Genomic DNA, 20,014 nt, shown 5'->3' on the forward strand with positions numbered 1-20,014 from the left:
TACAATTCGATTTCTTTTAGCGGTTACTTTAAGAACTTTTTCCACAGACCGGAAGTAGGCGTCGACTTAAGAGTATTGCTACCAGGACCAAAGTTCAGAGAAGCTGCATTGATTATTACACTTGCAGCACGGGTTAAATTTAGCAGTTTAAATTTGTGCTTTGTCACATTAGCTTTGGTTAAAATAATGGCCCATTACGAAGAAGTAAATGTACACGGGTATGATGAATTCTGTCGGGCTGTGTCTGAGAGAAAAGGGAAGGATATTTTTGCTTACTTTTCAGGGGATAAAGACAAGCAAGGAAAGAGCTGGTGTCCAGATTGTGTCAAAGGTAACCTCAGAAATCTTATACTTGGATATATTACGCAACTTACAGCCACAGCTGCTATTCTCACTGTTTTGTCGTGACTTTTTTGGTCTTAAAGACTTTGATATTTAAATGCTGCTTGACTTAGCTTTGGCTACAGTGTTAGTGATAGTGCACGCTTTTAATGGCATATTATATAGTAAAAGCATAGACATTAATATGTCGTTATGTATTTAACGCAGTTTAGGTTTACATATAAGAAATTAGGTTTATTTAAGGATTTTACACTCACCTGCCTCTGTTTTGTACACAAGGTGATTTAAATACTGAAATACTGCACGGTTTTTGCTGTTGCCTGACGTGCTGGTCTGAGTGTTTCAGAAACTGCTGAACTTTGGGGATTTTGCTGCACAGCCAACTTTAAGGTTTACAGAGGATTAGGGCTGATTTCTGGGTGAAAATGATTTAGAATGGCCAAACTGCTTCGAGCTGATAGGAAGACAGCAGTAACTCAATGAACCACTTGCTACAGTTATAGAATGGAGAAGAGTATTTCTAAATTCACAACACATCAAAGCTGGAAGGGGATGGGCTACAGCAGCAGATGACCAGACTATGAACAGGAAAGGGAGTCTATAATTCACGCAGGCTCACCAAAATCAGGCAACAGAAGATTGAAAAATGTGTCCTGGTCAGAGTCTCAATTTCCTCTGTGGCATTCAGATCTTAGGGTCAGAATTTGACATAAAAAATGAAAGCAAGGATCCATCCTGTCGTGTATCAAAGGTTCGGGCAGATGGTGGTGTAATGCTGTGGAGGATATTTTCTTGGTACACTTTGGGTCCCGTAGTACCAGCTGAGTATCATTTAATCAGTAAGCACATCCATCCCTTTATGACCACAGTGTACCCACCTTCTGGTTGCTGCCTCCTGCAGGACAATACACCATGTTACAAAGTTTAAATCATCTCGAACTGGTTTCTTGCATTTGACGCTGAGTTCACTGTACTCAAATCACCTTCCCCAATCGCCAGATGTCAATTCAACAGAGCACCATAAAATGTGATTAAATGAGAAATTTGCATCATGGATGTGTAACCTGCAAGTCTGGAGCAACTTTGTTATGCAGTCAATATGGACCAAAATCTCAGAGGGATGTTTTCAGCACCTTGTTGAATCTATGCCACAAAAATAGTGAAGCTCTGTAGGCAAAAAGAGGGTCCAGCCCTGTGCTAGCAAGATCTACCTAATAAAGTGACCAGTGTATGTGCATTGAAATTACAGTATGTATGTATGTATGTGGTTTAGTAAATCATTTCTACACAAAAGTTTTAATTAACCAGGTGAAATGAAGAGTTTGGATATATTCTGTCTTTTTTGAATGTGACAGTGTTATTTAAATGTTATATAACAATTAAATTTTTTCACAAATGTGATTGTTATGGATGGAAAATTTGTCTAAAATGAACAGGAAAGTAACGACATTGCTTATTGCTGTTGAGATTAGAACTATTGAAAAATAACAAGTCGAGTTCTTTCTTAGCATTTCTTTATCAAAATTGCATAAAGAGCATTTTGTGCTTCATCCTGTGACTTCTACCTTTCCAGCCGAGCCAGTTGTAAGAGGACAGCTGAGTCACCTTCCGGAGGGCTCTGTTTTCATCTACTGCCAAGTTGGAGAAAGAGCCTAGTCAGTATTTTATGCTTCCTTTTTCCAGCATGTTGTGAGAAGCTGTTATTATTTCTAACTCTTTAGTCACACAAATGTCACGCGCTGTCACCACTATAGCACATCATGGTGCAGTTAACAGACTAAGCTTTATTTCATGTTTACTTGTTGAGAATCGCAGGTAGCCTGTCAATAAAAGGATTTTACTGTGGCACAAAAGCTTGATAGTAACTGACTGAATCTCCGTTGTAAAGTTATATAGAATTAAAAGATACATGAAACATGATGTAATTTAATTGAAATTGAAACCGATCATTGTTCTGATCAGAATTTATATTTTCATTTTCTTCAGCTGACCACAGAGCCAGTTAAACATTTCTTCTTTGGTATAAAGTGCTGTGATATTTAACATCTTCCGATGAGCTCTCATTATCACGAGCCCAGTTTACAGGAGAGACTGGCTTTTAAAGTTCCCCACCCAATTTCTAAACTAGAGAAGACTGGTTTCTAGTACTGTGTACCTTCAGAGTGGGCTGAGGCACATTCTGAACCTTTACATGTGTTTTATACTAGGAGACTTTAACTCTTTGCTACTTTTGCTATTTTCTTTGTTTGTTTGCTTTAACTAACCATACTACTTCTGCTTATGTTTTATTCCCTAATGTGAATGGAGTGTTATCATTGTGTATTGCATACATAAATCACTTTTGTAGTCTTATTGACCGCTCTAACCAACTCAAACCACTTTTATAAACACTAATGCACATTAATGATATACTGAGTGCTGTTTTGGGGGTTTATTATCTTGCTCAAAGACACTTTCACATGCGGTCTGGAAGAACCAGGAATGGAAACACTTCAGTAGTTAATTAAGTTTAACTTAACCTTTTAATTTTTCTGGAAGCAGTAAGGAAGCACAAAGTTTATCTGCAGTGTGAGAAAGACAGAGTTGTTATTGATAACTGTTTACTGTTTCTGTTTAAACAGTATGCTGTGCAAATATGCAATATCCGTTTTTGCTGTGATAATTTTTTTTTTGCCTCCCAAGAGCCATTTGTTCACATGAATGTAAAAATGTGTTTCAATGCATAGTCCAAAGTCTTGTTATGTTATTAAATGTTGTACTGTTAACTTTTAAAAGCTTCCTAATAATGTCTTTCTCACTCCAGTTGGAAGGATCCAAAGAACGATTTCAAGGAGACACTGAAGTTGACTGGAGTTCCCACACTGCTGCGATATGGCACAGTAAGAATGCATTTACCTTTATTTGTTTATGTATTTATTTAGTTAGTTATTTGTTTAATAAGGCAGCTAATATTGGATATTTCTGTAATGTTAAGCGTCATTTCTGTGTAATCTTTGCTTCAGCCTCAGAAGTTGGTGGAGGAGGAATGTTTCAAAGCAGACCTGGTGAAGATGATGTTCACCGAGGACTGAGGAATACTGCGCTGCTTTCATCACTCAACAAAAGTTCAACATTTCAGCACTCCCCCCCCCCCCAAATATAATTTAAAAGTGAAATATCTCCCACTTTGATTCTGATAGAAACCAGAATTTGTTTAAGTTTGCCCCTAAAACAATACTGACTTGTTTAGGTAATGCCTATGAGATGCACGCTTTACTTGCTACCATCTTAGTACTCGGATTCTGTGATGAACTGGTGGACACTAGTTTGTGGTGAATCTGTCTTAATATTTTTATTTTATTATTATTGTGACTATTGATTTCTTTAACTTTGTTGTTGCTGTGGCTTTAAATGGAGTGACACTTATTCTTTGGGTTCCTCTTTTGATCTGTCACATATGTCTGACCATGTTTTTGTTGTGCTGTTGTGGGTGATGGATATACATGGTAAAGTTCACATACACGATGTGTTTCAGTTGTTTTTCATCTTCTATGCAACTTCGAAATAGCTGAAGCTGTGCCAGAACTTTTCATGAGTCATTCTATGGAAAATTAGTGAGTGTCACACCCTCAGAATCAGTAAATTTTTGTCATACAATAACTTTTGCAAGATAATGAATGTTCATATGTCATACTCCAAAAAACAGTCTGAGATAGAGCTCGTCAAAGTGCAAGGGTGATTTAAAATTTGGATCTTTTTAGTTTTCCTTTATTTATTTTATTTTATTTTTTGTCACTCTGGAACACCCATAACATAATAGTTACATTAGCTACCAACATCAGATCTTTCCAGGCTGAAAAGCATGTTTAATCTATTAAGAAACTGGAACCAAATTCAATTTAAACCCACTCCATTTGTCACGATCTAAAGCCAAAAGCTCTTTTTTTGTTTCAGGATGATCAGTTAGTAGTTATTCGTTTAAATATTTCAACACAAACTTGATGTCAGCAACAGAAGAAAACATTGCTACTTTTTTTTGTTTTCCGTGTTTTCTGATCACTCGCTGTAGCAAACGTAAATGGTAAAATTTGGAATTACTTATTTTAAAGCTGTTGTAATTACGAATCAGCTGACTGCGAGGGGATCAGATAGGAACTTTTCTGTGTGATGTGACTGACCCTTGTTTTCTTTTGTGAGGACTAGGTGGCAGCACATCCACAGGAGTTGAGTTTAGTCTCACTCCCAGTCTAAATAGAAATTAGTAGAATTTTATTTACAGTTGTCTAAAGAAAATTAATCGACTCAAATTTAATGATGTTTGCAAACACAAGACTAATGCGATTCTGGAGGTCAAGCCCGGAAAACCGCTGTTATTATTCTGAAAATTTAACAAAATTAAAAAAGAAACCCATAAACTCGGAAATTAAAACAATTCAGCTGCAAGTGCAGCTTTTATTGCATTTGAAATCCATAAATTGATTAAAGTGGATTCCTTACAAACAGAATGATAAATATTGTGACAAAATTGTGTGCTTTTCTCTTAAAAGAGCGCAACCGCTGTTGCAGTCAGGGCGATTTAAGCGGAGCGCATTCCTGCACAGCGCTCGCACCGGAGGACGAGCAGCGGTGAACACAGAGACCGCAACGCCTCGCCGGGGCTGGGAGCTCACCTAAAACCTCAAATTGGAGGTGGAGGAAGTGCTGGGTGTCGCTTGAACATAGCGGTTACATGTACAGCGGTTTCGGCTGAGGGTAACGTTGTGTGTTCGAGGACTGTACGCTGCGATGTCGGAGTTTCTGGTGAGTCTACTCGGGGAGCGGCTCGTCAACAGCGAGAAAGCCGAGGTGGACGTGCAGTCTCTGGGCGCGAAGCTGTCCCTGGTCGGGCTCTTCTTCGGATGCAGCCTGAACGCCCCGTGCAAGCAGTTCAACGGCAGCCTGTGCGAGTTTTACAGCAGGTTCAAAAAGACGTCTGAACATAAGGACAAATTGGAAATCGTCTTCATCTCGTCTGATCCGGATCAGAAACACTGGCAAGACTTTTTGCAGGAGATGCCATGGCCTGCGTTACCTTTCAAAGACAGACACAAAAAGGTAAGATGGGCAGCGGTGATGAAGAGCAGCAGCCGAAGCAGGGCTTAGTGTCTGAAGGGGGGTTTCTGTGTTGTACATGGGTTGAAAGACCCTGGAAAAATAATTTTTAAAAAACCCCTACACATTTAGGCTATGTCTGCTTCTTCTGTCGGAGCACAGGTGTAGTTTTTAATTTGGGTCATGAATTGGGTTTGTCCTACATCGACTTATTTTAATCAGATTCATTCAAGTGGGACAAATGGGATCATCTTCAGATTCTCTGTAGAAATCTTGTAACTGGGATTCGTTATTGATAACACACAGCTATCACACACTAACGTATGCGTACGTGTGTGTGTTTAAACTATAAAATCAGCTGTTTATTTTAACTGACATATACATTATTGAATTGTCAGTTTTTCCACAAAAATATGTCAGAAATGTTAACTGAAATGTGACTTTTAAAAACCACATTTCAACCATTTTAATTTAAAAAAAGCAAACAAACAAAAATAAACACTTAGAGTAAAAGGATGGACTCTTGCCCTTTGACTTGATTTTTATCAATATATCTTAAAAGTGCCAGTCTAGACATTTTTGAGTTATGAACAGGAAAGATAACAGGCTTCTCTTCTTTTTGGTTCTTCACTTTGCACTGGCTCATATTTTGACCAGAGAGTCATTGCAGAAGCATAGTTCCACTGAGCATCACAGCAGTGTTGTTATTTTATATTCTATCATATTATCCAGGTGTGGCCTGTACACAGAGAAGGCCTGTTTTTTCATTTTACTATCATTTCATCTTTAGTTTTCCTTAATTTCCTAAGAATGTCAGCAAAGCAGTGCTTTGAAGATTTCTGACTACTTTGATTTCCCTGACTTAGTAATTGCTTTTATATTTTTAATGTTTGTGTACATTGAGAGGCTTAGGTGTGTATTTTGTGATGGATGTGTGGATTAAATTGCTTAATTTCTCTCTGTGTAAATGACTTTAAGCCAAAAAAAAAATTAATTAGTTTTTTTTGTTTGTTTTTTTTCAAGGAGTTTTATTATTTGGGATAGATATCCTTTTTTTTTTTTTTGTTAATTGCAAAAACTGACAGGAAAAAATGATTTATTCAAATATATTCTTCCTTTCCAAAAATAAAAGTCTTATGGATTATATATCATGGTAGAGGTTTGCTATCTACAGCTCCAGAAAAATAAATCCAAGTCTTAGAAAAATGGAATTGAGGACAATGTTGCATATGTCGTGTGTGCACTGCAGAATGCCAGAGGGCCATGCCAGTGTCCAGTTCGCAGCACAGGTCTCATCCTTGCTGAATCTAAATGTAATTGCAGATGAGGCATAAACAAAGACACCATGCTCAGCTGCATTTGTATGGCATCAGTCAGGCGTGTCAGTGAATTCTGATGATGCTCACAAAGAAAGATGCTAGACTAGATAACAGATTGTCCAAATAAAGAGGTCTGTGACCATTTCTCTTTTTGTTGTTTTTAAAAAATATATATTATTATTTTAAAGGTGAGGCCTGATGCCTATAAGAGGAAATATTTTTAGGAAAATCATACAGCAAAAACGATGTAATCTAGTTTAGCATCAGTCACGTCAGGCGGTGTGTACGTAAAACCACGGTGGTCTAAAATGTTTAAAATCTGCTTCTTGTCCTAACAGTGCGTATTGGTTTTAGAAAAGACGTGCCTTGCTTAGCCATGTATAACCCTAACCGTTCTTTGTGACCACGAGGCATGACTTGGATTGAATCATTGTCTCGTAAATTCTTTCAAATTGCCAATGATGATTTCCGTTACACTTCATAATGAAGTCCAGACGTGAATAAGGTGCAGTGATGACAGGGGGGTGGGGGTTGTCTTGTTGTCTGGGGCGGAGCACGTCCACAGTGCAGTGTTATTGTGTTGTAACTCCAAGCGGAAAATATGTGTGGCATCAACATAAGCATTGTTCGTGCTCTAATTGGTGGTCTGTTTGCTGCCCAGACCTTGTGAGAATATTGCAATACAGCTGTCTATCTCATTTTTGCAGAGGCCTGCAGTCTTCGTTCGGTTTGGGTTTCATCTCCACACATTCGTCATAATTCACTGTACTAACAGAGTCTTATAAATATGACTTTAGAAATGCGCAGAGCATTGTTATCTGTTATCAGGCACTAGTTAATTTGTGATTCGTGCATGCTGGCATCCAAGTTATATTATAGCATTACAGGGTGGTTTTCCTGCCTTCACTTACACAGCAGTCTCTTTTCCATTTAATCAGATGTTTATCTTCAGAGGATCTGGCAGCATGTTTTTGTTCAGAAATGGCTCATTTCCCTTTCTCTTCTGGGTTTTCTTGGTGTAATCAGTTGAGCTCTGATAGATGGTTAATTAATCTGCAGCTCTATTGATTATAGACTGAATGTCTCTCCCCCCCAAAAAAAATAATAAAATAAAATAAAAAATAAAGATTCCAGCACAAGGATTTCATGGTGTTCTTTGTCATGCACGGAGGCACACCGAATATATTTGGTTGAATAAAATAAGCCTCAACTTGTTCCGAGGGAATTTTAAATGGATTTCATTCACTCTTTTTCTTACTTTTCTTTTCTTTGTTTGCCAAAAAGTGTTTTTTGGACTAATTGAAAAGTAAACAGCAAATAATGAGGAGATTAAATGATAATGAACATAATTGCAGCCATAATTAGCAGCCTATTGTGTGGGGATTTATGTGCTTTGATTAAACAGAAGGTGGTCAGCTGAGGACCCAAATGCAACAATTTTTCTTTGTTTTAGTTATTATTAGTTGTGTCTGATTCAAGTGCGAGAATCACATTTTGCAGGTGTGAAGTTAGCTGGCGGTGAAACGGAGGCAATTTTAAAAACCTCTCATTTGGCTCTGAGTAACACAGGAAGATCGCCTGCTCGTGATGTGCCAGAACATCTGAACGAGAACATCACAGTACTATTTGTACCATAGACAGGCACAGGCAGACCTAATGGGTGAGTGATGTTGACTCAGTGGTGGGTTTTGTTGATGTTGTGGGTCTGTGGAGACTAAGTGGCCCTCTCAGCCCTCCATTCCGGTTTGTTTTTGACGTGATGCAGGCGGAACTCATCTCCTGGCGAAGGATGCAATTTTTCTTCAGCCCTGTCTTTCAGAGCCGTCTAACCCACCTCAGAATCTCCAATTGTACTTTTCCTCCTCCTCCTCCTCCTCCTCCTCTCTCTGCTTCCACTCCTCTGCCTTGTACTGACTTGGCTTCTTCCCTGTCTCTGGAGGCTGTCCCCTTTTCTTTTACTTAGGACTTATCCAGGCCTTCCCGTTGCAGGAAATGTTTGTTATTTAATCAAGAAAGGATAATATTCCTGATTAAATGCAGAAAGTAAAGAAAGTCTTCTGCCAGTCTTTATTTAATCTGTCCTTGGAGAGAAAAAGGTGAAACTGTCATGTTGTTCTGGTGGTTTCGTAATATGAATGTACTGAGAAGTGTAATTAGCCATTATATCTTGGTACCAAATGAATGAATTTAATTTTGCTCTCCCCTCATGTGCGTGTCTGCTTTTTATAAAGGTTACGCTCGGGTCAGTTATACACTGCATAATTGTGTATGCTTTGTTTGATAAGCTTTGTTTGAGCTGGTGGTCAGGCTACGGGTTCACAACACAGTTTCCAAACAGCACAGAGGACTCTCCACTTGTGCTCGTTTTGAGAGACCCTCGAGTAGCGAGTTCTTAGTGAATGGATGTCTGCTGTTGTTCAGAGATGGCCAGCTGTCTGACTTGCTGGCACTGCCTTACATGGACTTGTGCACCAGCAGCAGCAGAGAGACAGAGAGTTGCATGTAAATGAATTGAAGCCATGGCCAAAGTGATCTGAGAATCCAACTTTACTAAAGGGGGAGAACAAGCTGAGATGCTGCCAGAGTCGTTCCTGCAGGAGTGAGAGGGGGGAGGATCACATCGCAGGGAGAGAAAGGCCTCTTGTTCGACTCCTCCTGGTCGGCGGTTCTGCTGTGTGGCTGGCCGCCTGAGGCAGGACGCCCGCTCGCTCGGCTCGCAGCCAGGGGCGAAGGGTGCAAGGAGCCTCAGAGTGGGGCTAAGGACACCTTTCATCAGTATGTCAGTAGTCTGCTGAAAACTGAATTGCACCCTGCCCATCATGCATCCTTCACTGTAACCAAAGAAGTGGCTTGAAAGAGTGGTTTGAACTGTTTTATCTGCAGGTGGTAATCCTCTGTTCTTGATCAGCTTTGCCTTTGGTTTCTGTGGCTTTGTGTTGTAGAGGTCTTCTGTTTTGGTCTGGGTTAATACTGGGACATTTTTGAGGCTTCTGTGATGTGGAAAATTCGCAGCGGAGAGACCGTGAGAGTTAAATGTCATATTTAGAGATGTGTTCATCACAAATTTTGGCCCAGTCTTCCTGAACAGCTTGGCATACGATACATGAAACGGCTTATAAACTGACCTAAACTTGTACTATAAGTGAAAGCAAAAGGCCATCACTAAATGTGTCAAGATGTGTCAAACTCAAAGATGACTTGCACAAAAACTAAAAAACAACACAGATGGAGCAAATGTGAGAAGGTTGACAAAAGTGTCTGCACATTGCCTTGCCTAATCCGTACGTCTTAGATTTCTTCATTAGAGGTTTTAGTACGTGGTAGGGCTGGGCTATATCATACCGTTCACGGTAATACCGGTGTAATTTTGGGCAACGATAGGAAAATGAAATATCGCGATAGAATATGGGTAAAACGCGCATGCGCAGTGCCTATGTTTACATACGCACATGGCGGCAACGCAGAATGAGAAGAGCGAAAGTGGATCGTTAAATGAAACGGATGAACCAGAATTGGTTTGTAAAAATGCTGCAACTTCAGTGGTGTGGAACTGGTTTAGCTTTCATGCGTCAGATACACAACCAAGCACTATTTTTGGTAGCGCATGCTAGCGGTCCGTCGTTATTACCGCGTTGTTTGGAAAATACGGCACACTTAAAATCAATCCTTTGATTTTTCTGAAAATCAACAGTGCCCCTCATAATCCCGTGTGCCTTATGAATTCTGGTTGTGTTTACTGACCTCGAAACAATTTTTATGTCGTACATGGGGCTCGAAAATCTGTCAAATGTTTTAGTACGACTTTGCTAAGCTACGAAGCCGCACCGCTTGATGGATTGTCGGAGCATTACGGCTGTCTTAGGCAGGCACCTCGCGGCGTGATACGTACTGTGCTTCAACATAATATTACCGTATTGTGTGTTTATAACCTCTTTTTAAGTTTTGTGGATAGTATACATGGTTATGCTGAGGATGTGTCGGCCAGTTTCCACTGGAAATGCCTTTTGGTTAAACTGTCAGCAAGGAATTTGCACTGTTACATTTTTATATAACTTTAATGCACATAAAAAAACAGCTGCTTGTTTAAGTGAAAATACATTGATGGGGTTTTTTGCACTAATAAAGTTGTGGAGTTGTAAAGCATTTTGTCTAGTGTCAGTTATATCGTCAGTTATCATTATCGCAAATTATCAAATGTATATCGTGATAAATATTTTTTGGTCATATCGCCCTGTACATGGTATGAAGTTGGCTATGCAATTAAAGTGAATGAGCTGATTCTTACATTAAAACATTTCACCTGTGTAGGTTGCACGACCAAATCTTAAAATCAGTTAAACTGAAGTTTTGTTACACTCCCCGAGAGAGTTTAATTGATACTTTTTGTGGAATATAAAGCCAGAGAGAGTTTTTAAGAGCAGAAACCTCTAATCTTCACACTGGTTCTTGGCTTTTTTTTTTTTTTCTTATACATTCAGATTTCTGACGTCTAAAAATATAGTACTACCTAGCTTCATGCACAGTGTTTACTTCTCCAGCATGGTTCATGGCTCAGGGGTCTGACACTGACATTATGCTGGAAGATAACGGTAATTTTATCTAAATTGCATGAAAGAGCACAATTACCTCATTCATCAGGCATTAATTTAATCACAATGTGCAGTTTGAACTTCAGCTGTACTTGCTTTCAGTCTTTTTATTTCTGTTTCTGTCAGCACAACAGCTTTAAGCTTTTTATTTTATTGATTTATTTATTTTACATTTTAGTAAATAACTTATGGCATGTTTCTGTAATATAATTCACATGCAGTTCTCACCATTTGGTTTGGCCCCGTTTCTGACCACAAACTGACCTTGGAGAAACTGTTACCTTGACTCCGGCTGTAAGGGTGCATGTCTGGCTGCAGAGCTGTACTTTAATGAGACTCCATTGTCCTGCAGCTGTGAGGCCTTGCTCCTGTGCGCCATGTTTGACAAAAGCTTATGTAAAGAATGTGCGCAGACACCTGCTCCACTGAAGCCGTTCAGGGCCACGGGGCATGGAAATTGTGTGTTTGGACCCGAGATACTCAGCAGTGCCAACTGTTACTTCTCACAGCACCGAGCTTGTATTACTGTCTCCTTTCACTGCCCATTGTGGCCTCTTTACTTGGAGAGCTGTAATATTATGAGAGACGACAATGGAGATTTCATCAGAGGTGAAGTTGAGTGGCTTAAGTTACCCAAGTGAGAGTTTGGCGAAAAGTCGCATTATGTGTCTCGTAAAACTCTTTCCCCCTTGCAACTCTATCTGTTTTTACTTCCGTTATCTACCCGTTCAGTGACAACACACAATGGCTGTAAGGCTGCGACCTCTGACTGTGGTCCATGAACCACTGAAACGATACTCTGAGACTGACTTTTCCTCTTTGTCCCGCGTTCTCCGGCTGGATCGCTAGTGGACGGTGTGTGGTTTTCAGCCAGGACTTTCCAAAGTGGAGTGACGTTAAAGATAATAGACGTGGCTAATGTGTTCACCACAGTGTCTGCTGTAGCTCTCTATGAGAACAACAGATGATTCATTTAGCCCTGTACGTTATCCCAAAACCACCCTATTTGTGACATATACTAGTAAAATAATCCAAACCAATGCAGCAGAAAGTTCAGCATGCATCGCTCAAAATTAATTTTGGGTTCCACTGATGACAGCAAAGCGGCTTAGACCGAACTCTTTTCCATGGGAATAAGCAGATGGTTGTTACTTCAACGGGTGAAGCCACCATCATCTGTTATGGTTTATTGCTGCTGTATCAGAGTTTGTTCTCCTTTTCTCTGAGCTGAGAGCGCTTCATGGATGGGTTGGCTTGCCCGGACCCTCCCCCCAGTCAATCCTCCGGTCTGTAATTGCCCCGCACCGCAGCTCAGCAGCCCTTTCCAACATAATAACAGCATAGCCGCCCCAGGGGCATCCTGCCATCCAGAGCTGTCCTTTGTCTTGCTGTTATCTCTCCTAGATTGAATGTTGGCTCTTTGTGATTTCTCAGTTTTCCCCTCTACATTTCCAGTGATCATATTTCCTGAGCTAAATGAAAAAGATGCATTTATGGATACGAAATTTGGGCTGTGTAGGATTGCTACAAATTTTCATCGTCACAGCTAACAAACCATAAAATCTATCTCATGTAGGATATCTGTTGCATCGGTCAGACGGGATGCTGATTTGATGTAAATTTATTCATAGTTTTAAGATTTCTGGCATGACAAGTTTCCCTCTGGACGATAGCCTTTTCACTTCCATGTGACCGCCACCCTGCTTCCCCGGTTGTGTGCACTGTTGTGTGTACACGCAAGCTGTAAACCCCCTGCTGTCTGTGGTATTTTCATTCAAGTGTAAGTGTTCCTGCAGCTCCTGCTGCTGTCTGTAAAGAAGCTCGTCGTACAAAGAGACCCAGTGTCTCAGCATGTAGCATGGCACGGTGGCATCAGCTCTGCTTTCTCGCCCGGTTTAGCTGTTGCATGCGGCAAGTACTTTTTTTTTTTTTTTTTTTAAATCTCACATACGAAGCATTCCCTCTGACAAAGTTAAGAAAGGGTATGTTGAATTCTGACAGCGGCAGGCTGTTGCTTAACTAGAAATTTTAATCAATTCCATTTATGTACTTGCAATTACAGCTGGTCTATGAAATAGTTGTAGAAAAGCTCAAACAGTAGAAACAACATCCAAGAGCAGCAAGCATCAGTTAGGATTGCAATTTGATGTCTAACCAGCTGAAATAAGTTATTGATTCAAATTGTTAAAATGATTACCTAAAAGTTCAGAAAAACAGTTGCTGAATAAAATATTGTAAAGTGAGGACAGGACCAGAAATGATGACCACTTCTTCCTCTGTATTCTTATGGACTTTGTGGGATTCCTAATGCTGCATGACAGAAGACAGAGTAGCATCCAGCTCTTTGAGAAGTTTGAAAGATGAATTTCCTGTAAGACAAGGCCAATGCAGTGCATCTCATTTTATTGCCTGTCATTGCAGTAACAGAGTAGAATTGTAATATTGTGGATTGATTTGTGAGGCAGACCCTTTTAAAGTTAAAGCTCTTTTGGCTTTTGAATTATTCTTTTAACTTAAGACTGCATTCTCTTCATTTTAGATTTTCTTTTTTCATATAAGAACATTTAAACATTTTGGAGATCTGTTCATTTGCTTTCTGACTCAAGTATAGATGAGAAGATCAATACTGCTCTAATATTTGCATGGCCAACATGGAGCTGTTATTATACTGGAGCACAAAGATTAGAAAACGAGTGGGAAAAATCTGACTATGGTGGATCTCAGAGTCTTCTCATCTTATTCTCATTAAAAAGGCAAATACACCGGTCACCCACACCATTAAAATCACTCAAATAGACTGCTGGGTTCAAGTTGATCTGGATTTTGACAAGAGCCATCCACTCCTCGCCTGTACCTGTACATTGTTGCAAACCAAGCGTACCCCCTTTGGCAGTGGTCCTCAACAACAGTGGCCTCCCCAGAATTCAAGGAATGGCATGAGCAGGACAACAGAGACCGAAGCATTGACTTGATATCCAAAGTCCCCGGATCCCACTTTGATAAAGTGTGGAACAATTCTTGAACATGCAGCTTAGGAGGACTTGGGAGCCTGTGGTGTCAGGCACCAAAGTCCACACCTAACACATCCTTTTTTTAACTTTAACTAGCAAAACAAGGGCGACCTGCACACGATTATATAAATGATTAAACTGTTGTGGCTGTATTTCCCAAAATGCAGAGCTGTTCCTTTTAGGGAAACTTTGACAGGCAATAACTTGACAGTATATTCAATGTGCCACATCTCATCAGTTATCAGTGGTATCCTTTCAGCATGGGCACTTTCCAACTCTGTTACTCAGCAACAAGATGTTCTCTGAGCACCAGGGGAAACTGAACAATATTAAAATCCAGAAATAGCTTTGTCACAGTCTTTTTGACAGTTTGCAGAAACTTCCATTACCTAACCCTTTGCCCAGGCCCAGAAACCCCGTCTTCTTTTTCTGCTTCTTCAATTTAAACGTCTCGTTTGCACGACTCTTTTAACCCCCTGCTGTTTTAAGGGTTTTATCCGCATGTAATGTTTTGACCTTGCTGATCTCGCATAATTCAGATTAGCTGGTTCTAACTGATGGCTGATCCTTACTTTTCTCCTACACAGATGCCACATTTACAGTGAGTTGTTAATCTCCTGTAGGATAATGAGGCAGCTGAGGATGTATCATATGTCTAATAAGATCCGATGCCAATGCAGACATGCTTCCCAAGAGTCTTTTCCATAATATTGAATCAGCTTTTTCAGTCTTTGCGGTTTAGCTCAGAAGCAAGTTGAGTTTTATAAATTGCAGAAAGGATGAAGAAATATAGGTGAGCATCTTCAAATGTACTTTTTGTCAGACCTCAGCATCCCAATGAGACTCAGTAGTTGTGTGTGACTAATTTAAATGCCATTCTTGCTAAGTTGGCATGTTGTTGTTTTTTAGAAAAAGTGAATAAAATTGAGGAGAGTCTAGCTGAAGCAGATCTCCATGGCCTGTAGTTAGCTCATTATTTTGGTAATAACCAGAGAGTCACTTGGAATCATTTGCAGATGCACCCACCAGCTCCGGCAGGAGATTGCACACAAATAAGCATACTTGTACTTGGAACATTTAATGTGTTTCTGTTTCAATTATCACGCTAAATATCCAAAATCATCTGCAGCCAGGTTCACTGAGTTTACCTCGCCTGTGTTATTTGACACCATTGCAACAACACGCTCCCCACATAATTGCACATTATATCTTCTTTGGACAAATGGATATGTTGATATTCCCACTTGGTGTGTGTTTGTGTGTGTGTTTCTGTGCACATGTCACATGATTCTGTAGAATACATTTGTGAGCTATTACTCAAGGTCACCAGTGGGCAAGCTAATCTGGAGAGCAAATAATGGTGCTGCAGTGCTCCCCATAAATTGATTCATGCTGTTGCATTATCAGTTGCATTACACTAACAATAAGAAACTGTTTATTTTGGAGCTGGTTTATTCCTACTGAAAGTCCGTCACTAAGGTAACAGTATGGCACAGATTGTCTTGCCTGCTTTTTGTCAGTTAGTGTGTTTTTTTGTTTTGTTTTTTTTTTGGGGGGGGGGGTTTGTACTTGATTACATGATTATCCATCCATCCATTCTCTTCCACTTATTCTCATCAGGGTCGCAGGAGGGTAGAGCTTATCCCAGCTACCATAGGGTGAGAGGCACAGTACACCCTAGACAGGTCACCAGTCTATCACAGAGAAAAAGACAACTATTCACACGGACATTCACACCTATGGGCAATTTAGATTCACCACTTAAACTTACCCCACTAATTCCATGTCTTTGGACTGTGGGAGGAAGGCTGAGTACCCGGAGATAACCCACGCAAACATAGGGAGAACATGCAAACTCCACACAGAAAGGACCCGGGCAGATGGTGAAGGACTCGGGACCTTCCTGCTGTGAGGCAACAGTACTAACCACCACGCCAAATTATTTCTACTGAAATTTTTTTGGGGCATTATACAGTAAATGCATGTTGTCTGTAAAGTTGCTGTGATCAGTACTTTTATATGTAATAAAAGCAGCAACCACAAGCACTAAAAAAATAGGCTGTTTGAAATTTCAAAAAATGTTGGTACAAAAGCTAGGCAGTCTAATTAATGCCCATGCTTTTTGACAACTGGAGGGTAGGTGAATTTTTATACAGCCTTAATACAATTGTATTGCATTTAATACAAAGGCTCATATATTTGCAAGTTATAATTAAAGGTGTGCTTACTTTGTGTGCCAGGTGCGTGCCCTTTTAACTTTCAGCTTTGAGCATTTGTTATACAAAGGTCAGGTCAAGATACCAGGAATTTAGCATTTAGCAGAATTTAACAACACCGAAAGAATTACACGAGGCTTGATACACAGTTTAATACCAAGGTAAAAAGTGTCATCAACTGTTTTAAAGCTCTGACTTTGTTGTAGCAGGCCATTGACATGAAATGTTAACATTATATTTTGTTGTTGTTTACAGGACACAGTCTGAAATGTTATGACAGTTGCTAAGAAACTTACTAATATTAGATACTACACTACATTATTACTATACAGCATTGCCGAAATTTTAGTTTGTTGCTTTACAGAGTTAATCCCCATTAACCTTCATGTTTAGGTGCATGGTGTTCTGTAACCGCAAAGCCTTCTAAATTGTATGCTGTAACCTGAGCAGCCTCATTTCACTTACAGAAGATTTACACCGACAATACCTATAGTACTTAAATAAAAATCTTTTTTTTCCTCCAAATTTTGAAACGGGTATCATCCCTAACAAACATAGTGTAAATTGGTGTTTTAGTTTTTCTATTAAGTATGTTTAATGTAAAATAAGTACCCATCTGTTTTACATAATGCCAAGTGACGAAGGAAGCTTGCTAACCAGGCTAGCTAGCGCAGACAGCGCTGATAATGCCCCTGCTCTGCATGGTTATCTCTGGCTTCAAAAAGCAGCAGCGATAGCAGGTAAAATATCACTGTTTTGACTCGCTCTCATCTTTCTCTTTAGAGACGTTTCTGTCTTTTAACAGGAAGTTTGCGTGTATGCGGAAACCTTTCTGTATGGAGCTAGCAGGGGGATGACTGGGGAAAATATTGATTCATTTAGGAGGTGCAGACTTACATATTTCCCTCACAGTTGGTAGAGAGCAAAGAATTAACTTAACCCTTTTCCTTTTGGAGCATTTGTCAGGTGGACACAATCTTGGAGAACTTGTGTTTTCAGACTGCAAAGATTATTTTTTTTCCTTTTTAATTCAAAGCTTAGTGTTTTAGTGTCAGCCCGCGTTTTTATTGTAATGCTGTAGACCTGTATTGAATTGTATGGTGCTGTTTTGTTTGTTCACATCAGCTGCAAATAAAGCAAACACGCAGAGAACTCGACCTTGCTGCTGACAAACACACGATTTCTGTATAATGCACAACAGCAACAGGCCAGAAGAAACACTGATGGCAGCCCATATGGAGGTGTTGGCTGTAACTGGGGAGAAAATGAGAAGAAGGATTCATGAAGGGAGAGCAACGCTGTCAGGTAGTAAATGTCACGAGAGGTGCTTACTATCCAAGAACGAGGGTTTCTCATTTAGTAGTCTAGGATGCATGCTAGAAGTAGGCTTGTAGAGACCAAGAGAGGCTCGCTTGTGTATTTCTTCACTCATCACATCCTATTTTGGAATCCGTTACATCTTTGTTCTGTAAAAACAAAAACACCACATGCATTCCTGCTCATGTAGTTGCTCTGAGGAATGTGTTTCTCAGAAAAGGCTCTCACAAATCATCAGACACTTTTAGTGGTTGAAAGTAGACCCCCTGCTGAGGCTGTGCTGTGGCTTAGCTCTGTTTCTGTGTTGGAGGCTAATCGCTGTTTTTATTAGTCTTTTTTTTTACCCAATCTGTTCGCATGAAGCCTCAATCCCACGGCCACGTTGAATGAAAGGGTTTATCAGCTTAAGCCTGTTGTAAGGAGCACGAGAGGTCTCATCTTTTCACTGAGGAACGAGAGCAACCCTCGGACACAAGTGTCCGGGCAATTAAGAGACGCGGGGGCCTCAAAGAGAGATTACTGGCACACAGAGTTGTGGCCGGCTTCTTTCTTGTCCTGTGCATTGTTCGCTCAGTGCTGAGACATGTTATGATTGGTGCTATGTTCTCAAAGGGCCTTGGAGGGAGGGAGATGACTGAATGCAGTCATGGGGCTCTTATCTGGGGAAGATTCAATGGATGCAGCATCAAATTATGGCTTTTTAAATAGTCACTGGCTAAACTGTTTCCCTAATGTGACGTGATGGCTGCAAATTCAGAGGCGGTGAGGGGTTTGGGGTTTTTGTTTTTTTTTGTTTTTTCATGGTCTGGACGTTGAGCTGTGAACATGTTCAAACGTCCATTGTGGCCTGTTTTGACTTTGTTTATCATGTAAACACAATACTTTGCTTTGTGAAGAAGCTTGCTCGCTATCTAATCGCCCTTTATGGTGTTATGGGTGGATGCTTGGCCTGGTCTTGGCACATCAAGGTTTTGATTATGAGCTAGTACAGATGTTGTTCCAACATTAGCTGTTAAGTGCTATTCAGCACTAAAGTATCTATGTGAGAGGGACCATGAGAGGCAGGTGAAAGCTCTGGGGAGGGGGGGAGTAGAAGGTCAAAGGACAGTGGGGCTTCTTTTTGTTGTTGTTGTTGTTGTTGTTGTTGTTGTTAAGCTCTTACAACAGAAATCCCCATCCTAATATAGCCCATCATAGTGTTTGTGGCAGGGGTATTGGACCTTCACAATAGGGCTGCACGATTTTGCATAAAATGAGAATCACGATTTTTTTTGGCTTAGAATTGAGATCACGATTCTCTTTTCCAGTATAAATATTTATTGCACTTATTAACTGCACATCAACTTCGTAACAGTTGAGACTGAACATAAAAACAATAAATAAACATAAAAACAACAAATGTCTCACGTTTTGTTGTTGCCGCAAAATGTTGTACTGCTTGAAATTCCGTCTCCACCGTTGCTCGACACTGCATGTATAGAGCAGGTAGTGCAACAATAGAAAAATAGTTGCAGGACGGCACTGTGTAGCGTTTGTCTAGGGTGTTGATCATTTTCCTAAATCCCTTGTTTTGCACAGTGTTGATGGGAGCCATATCTTTGGTCAGGTGATACGTGATAGTCGTAATTTCTTTGTGCCTGCGGGAGTTCGACGGTTATGGGGAGGCGCTGTATAAGGTTCCCGTTATTGATGTTTGAGTGGTTGACCTTCTTCTGTCACTTTCTCGTCATCCCTGACGTGCTCTCCGTTGTTTTTTTCCCTGCTAATTTTAGCAGCCAGCTTCTGTATCACGCGGTATAAGGCTCCGCCCTTGTCATTTGTTGAGCAGGAAGAGTGAGCGCTTGTTTTCATGCAGATTACGTCCCGGATCAAAATGCGGTACAATTGTCGTCTTTTTTTTTTTTTTTTTTTTTTTTTTTTTTTAAATCGTTGTCATTTGGAAATGAGATCGCACATACGTATGAATCAAGATCGCGATTTTCTAACGATTAATCGTGCAGCCCTACTTCACAATGTCACTGATTTATCATCCAAACCTTGGCGTCGGCTGAAAATCTCCTGGTTGACTGCCATTGGTTTATTGCCAATCCAACTCCTTTCACTGATAGGAGTGTTAATGGGTGGCTTCTTATCAGCTGTGTGGTCCTTTG

The 20,014-nt window shown here is 40.2% G+C and overlaps 2 protein-coding genes across 2 annotated transcripts in view; both read left to right on the top strand.

Moving 5' to 3' along the window:
- Nucleotide 1: 1 nt before the first annotated feature.
- Nucleotides 2–3,846, top strand: txndc17 (thioredoxin domain containing 17). The gene is made up of 4 exons (XM_085430443.1): nucleotides 2–331; nucleotides 1,916–1,997; nucleotides 3,146–3,221; nucleotides 3,345–3,846. The coding sequence occupies exons 1-4, from the start codon at nucleotides 187–189 to the stop codon at nucleotides 3,411–3,413; spliced, it is 372 nt and encodes a 123-aa protein (XP_085286569.1). The 5' UTR covers nucleotides 2–186; the 3' UTR covers nucleotides 3,414–3,846.
- Nucleotides 3,847–4,868: 1,022 nt separating this feature from the next.
- Nucleotides 4,869–20,014, top strand: part of nxn (nucleoredoxin) — a 70,196-nt gene continuing 55,050 nt past the window's right edge. The window contains exon 1 of the mRNA XM_085430441.1: nucleotides 4,869–5,415. Within this exon, the coding sequence (XP_085286567.1) occupies nucleotides 5,107–5,415 (309 nt within the window). The 5' untranslated portion in view covers nucleotides 4,869–5,106. The remainder of the gene's footprint in view (nucleotides 5,416–20,014) is intronic.

Source organism: Copadichromis virginalis, linkage group LG14 (assembly GCF_057382275.1).
Source record: "Copadichromis virginalis isolate Kocher_CV1m ecotype Utaka linkage group LG14, C_Virginalis_male_GT1.1, whole genome shotgun sequence".
Classification (NCBI taxonomy): Eukaryota; Metazoa; Chordata; class Actinopteri; order Cichliformes; family Cichlidae; genus Copadichromis; species Copadichromis virginalis.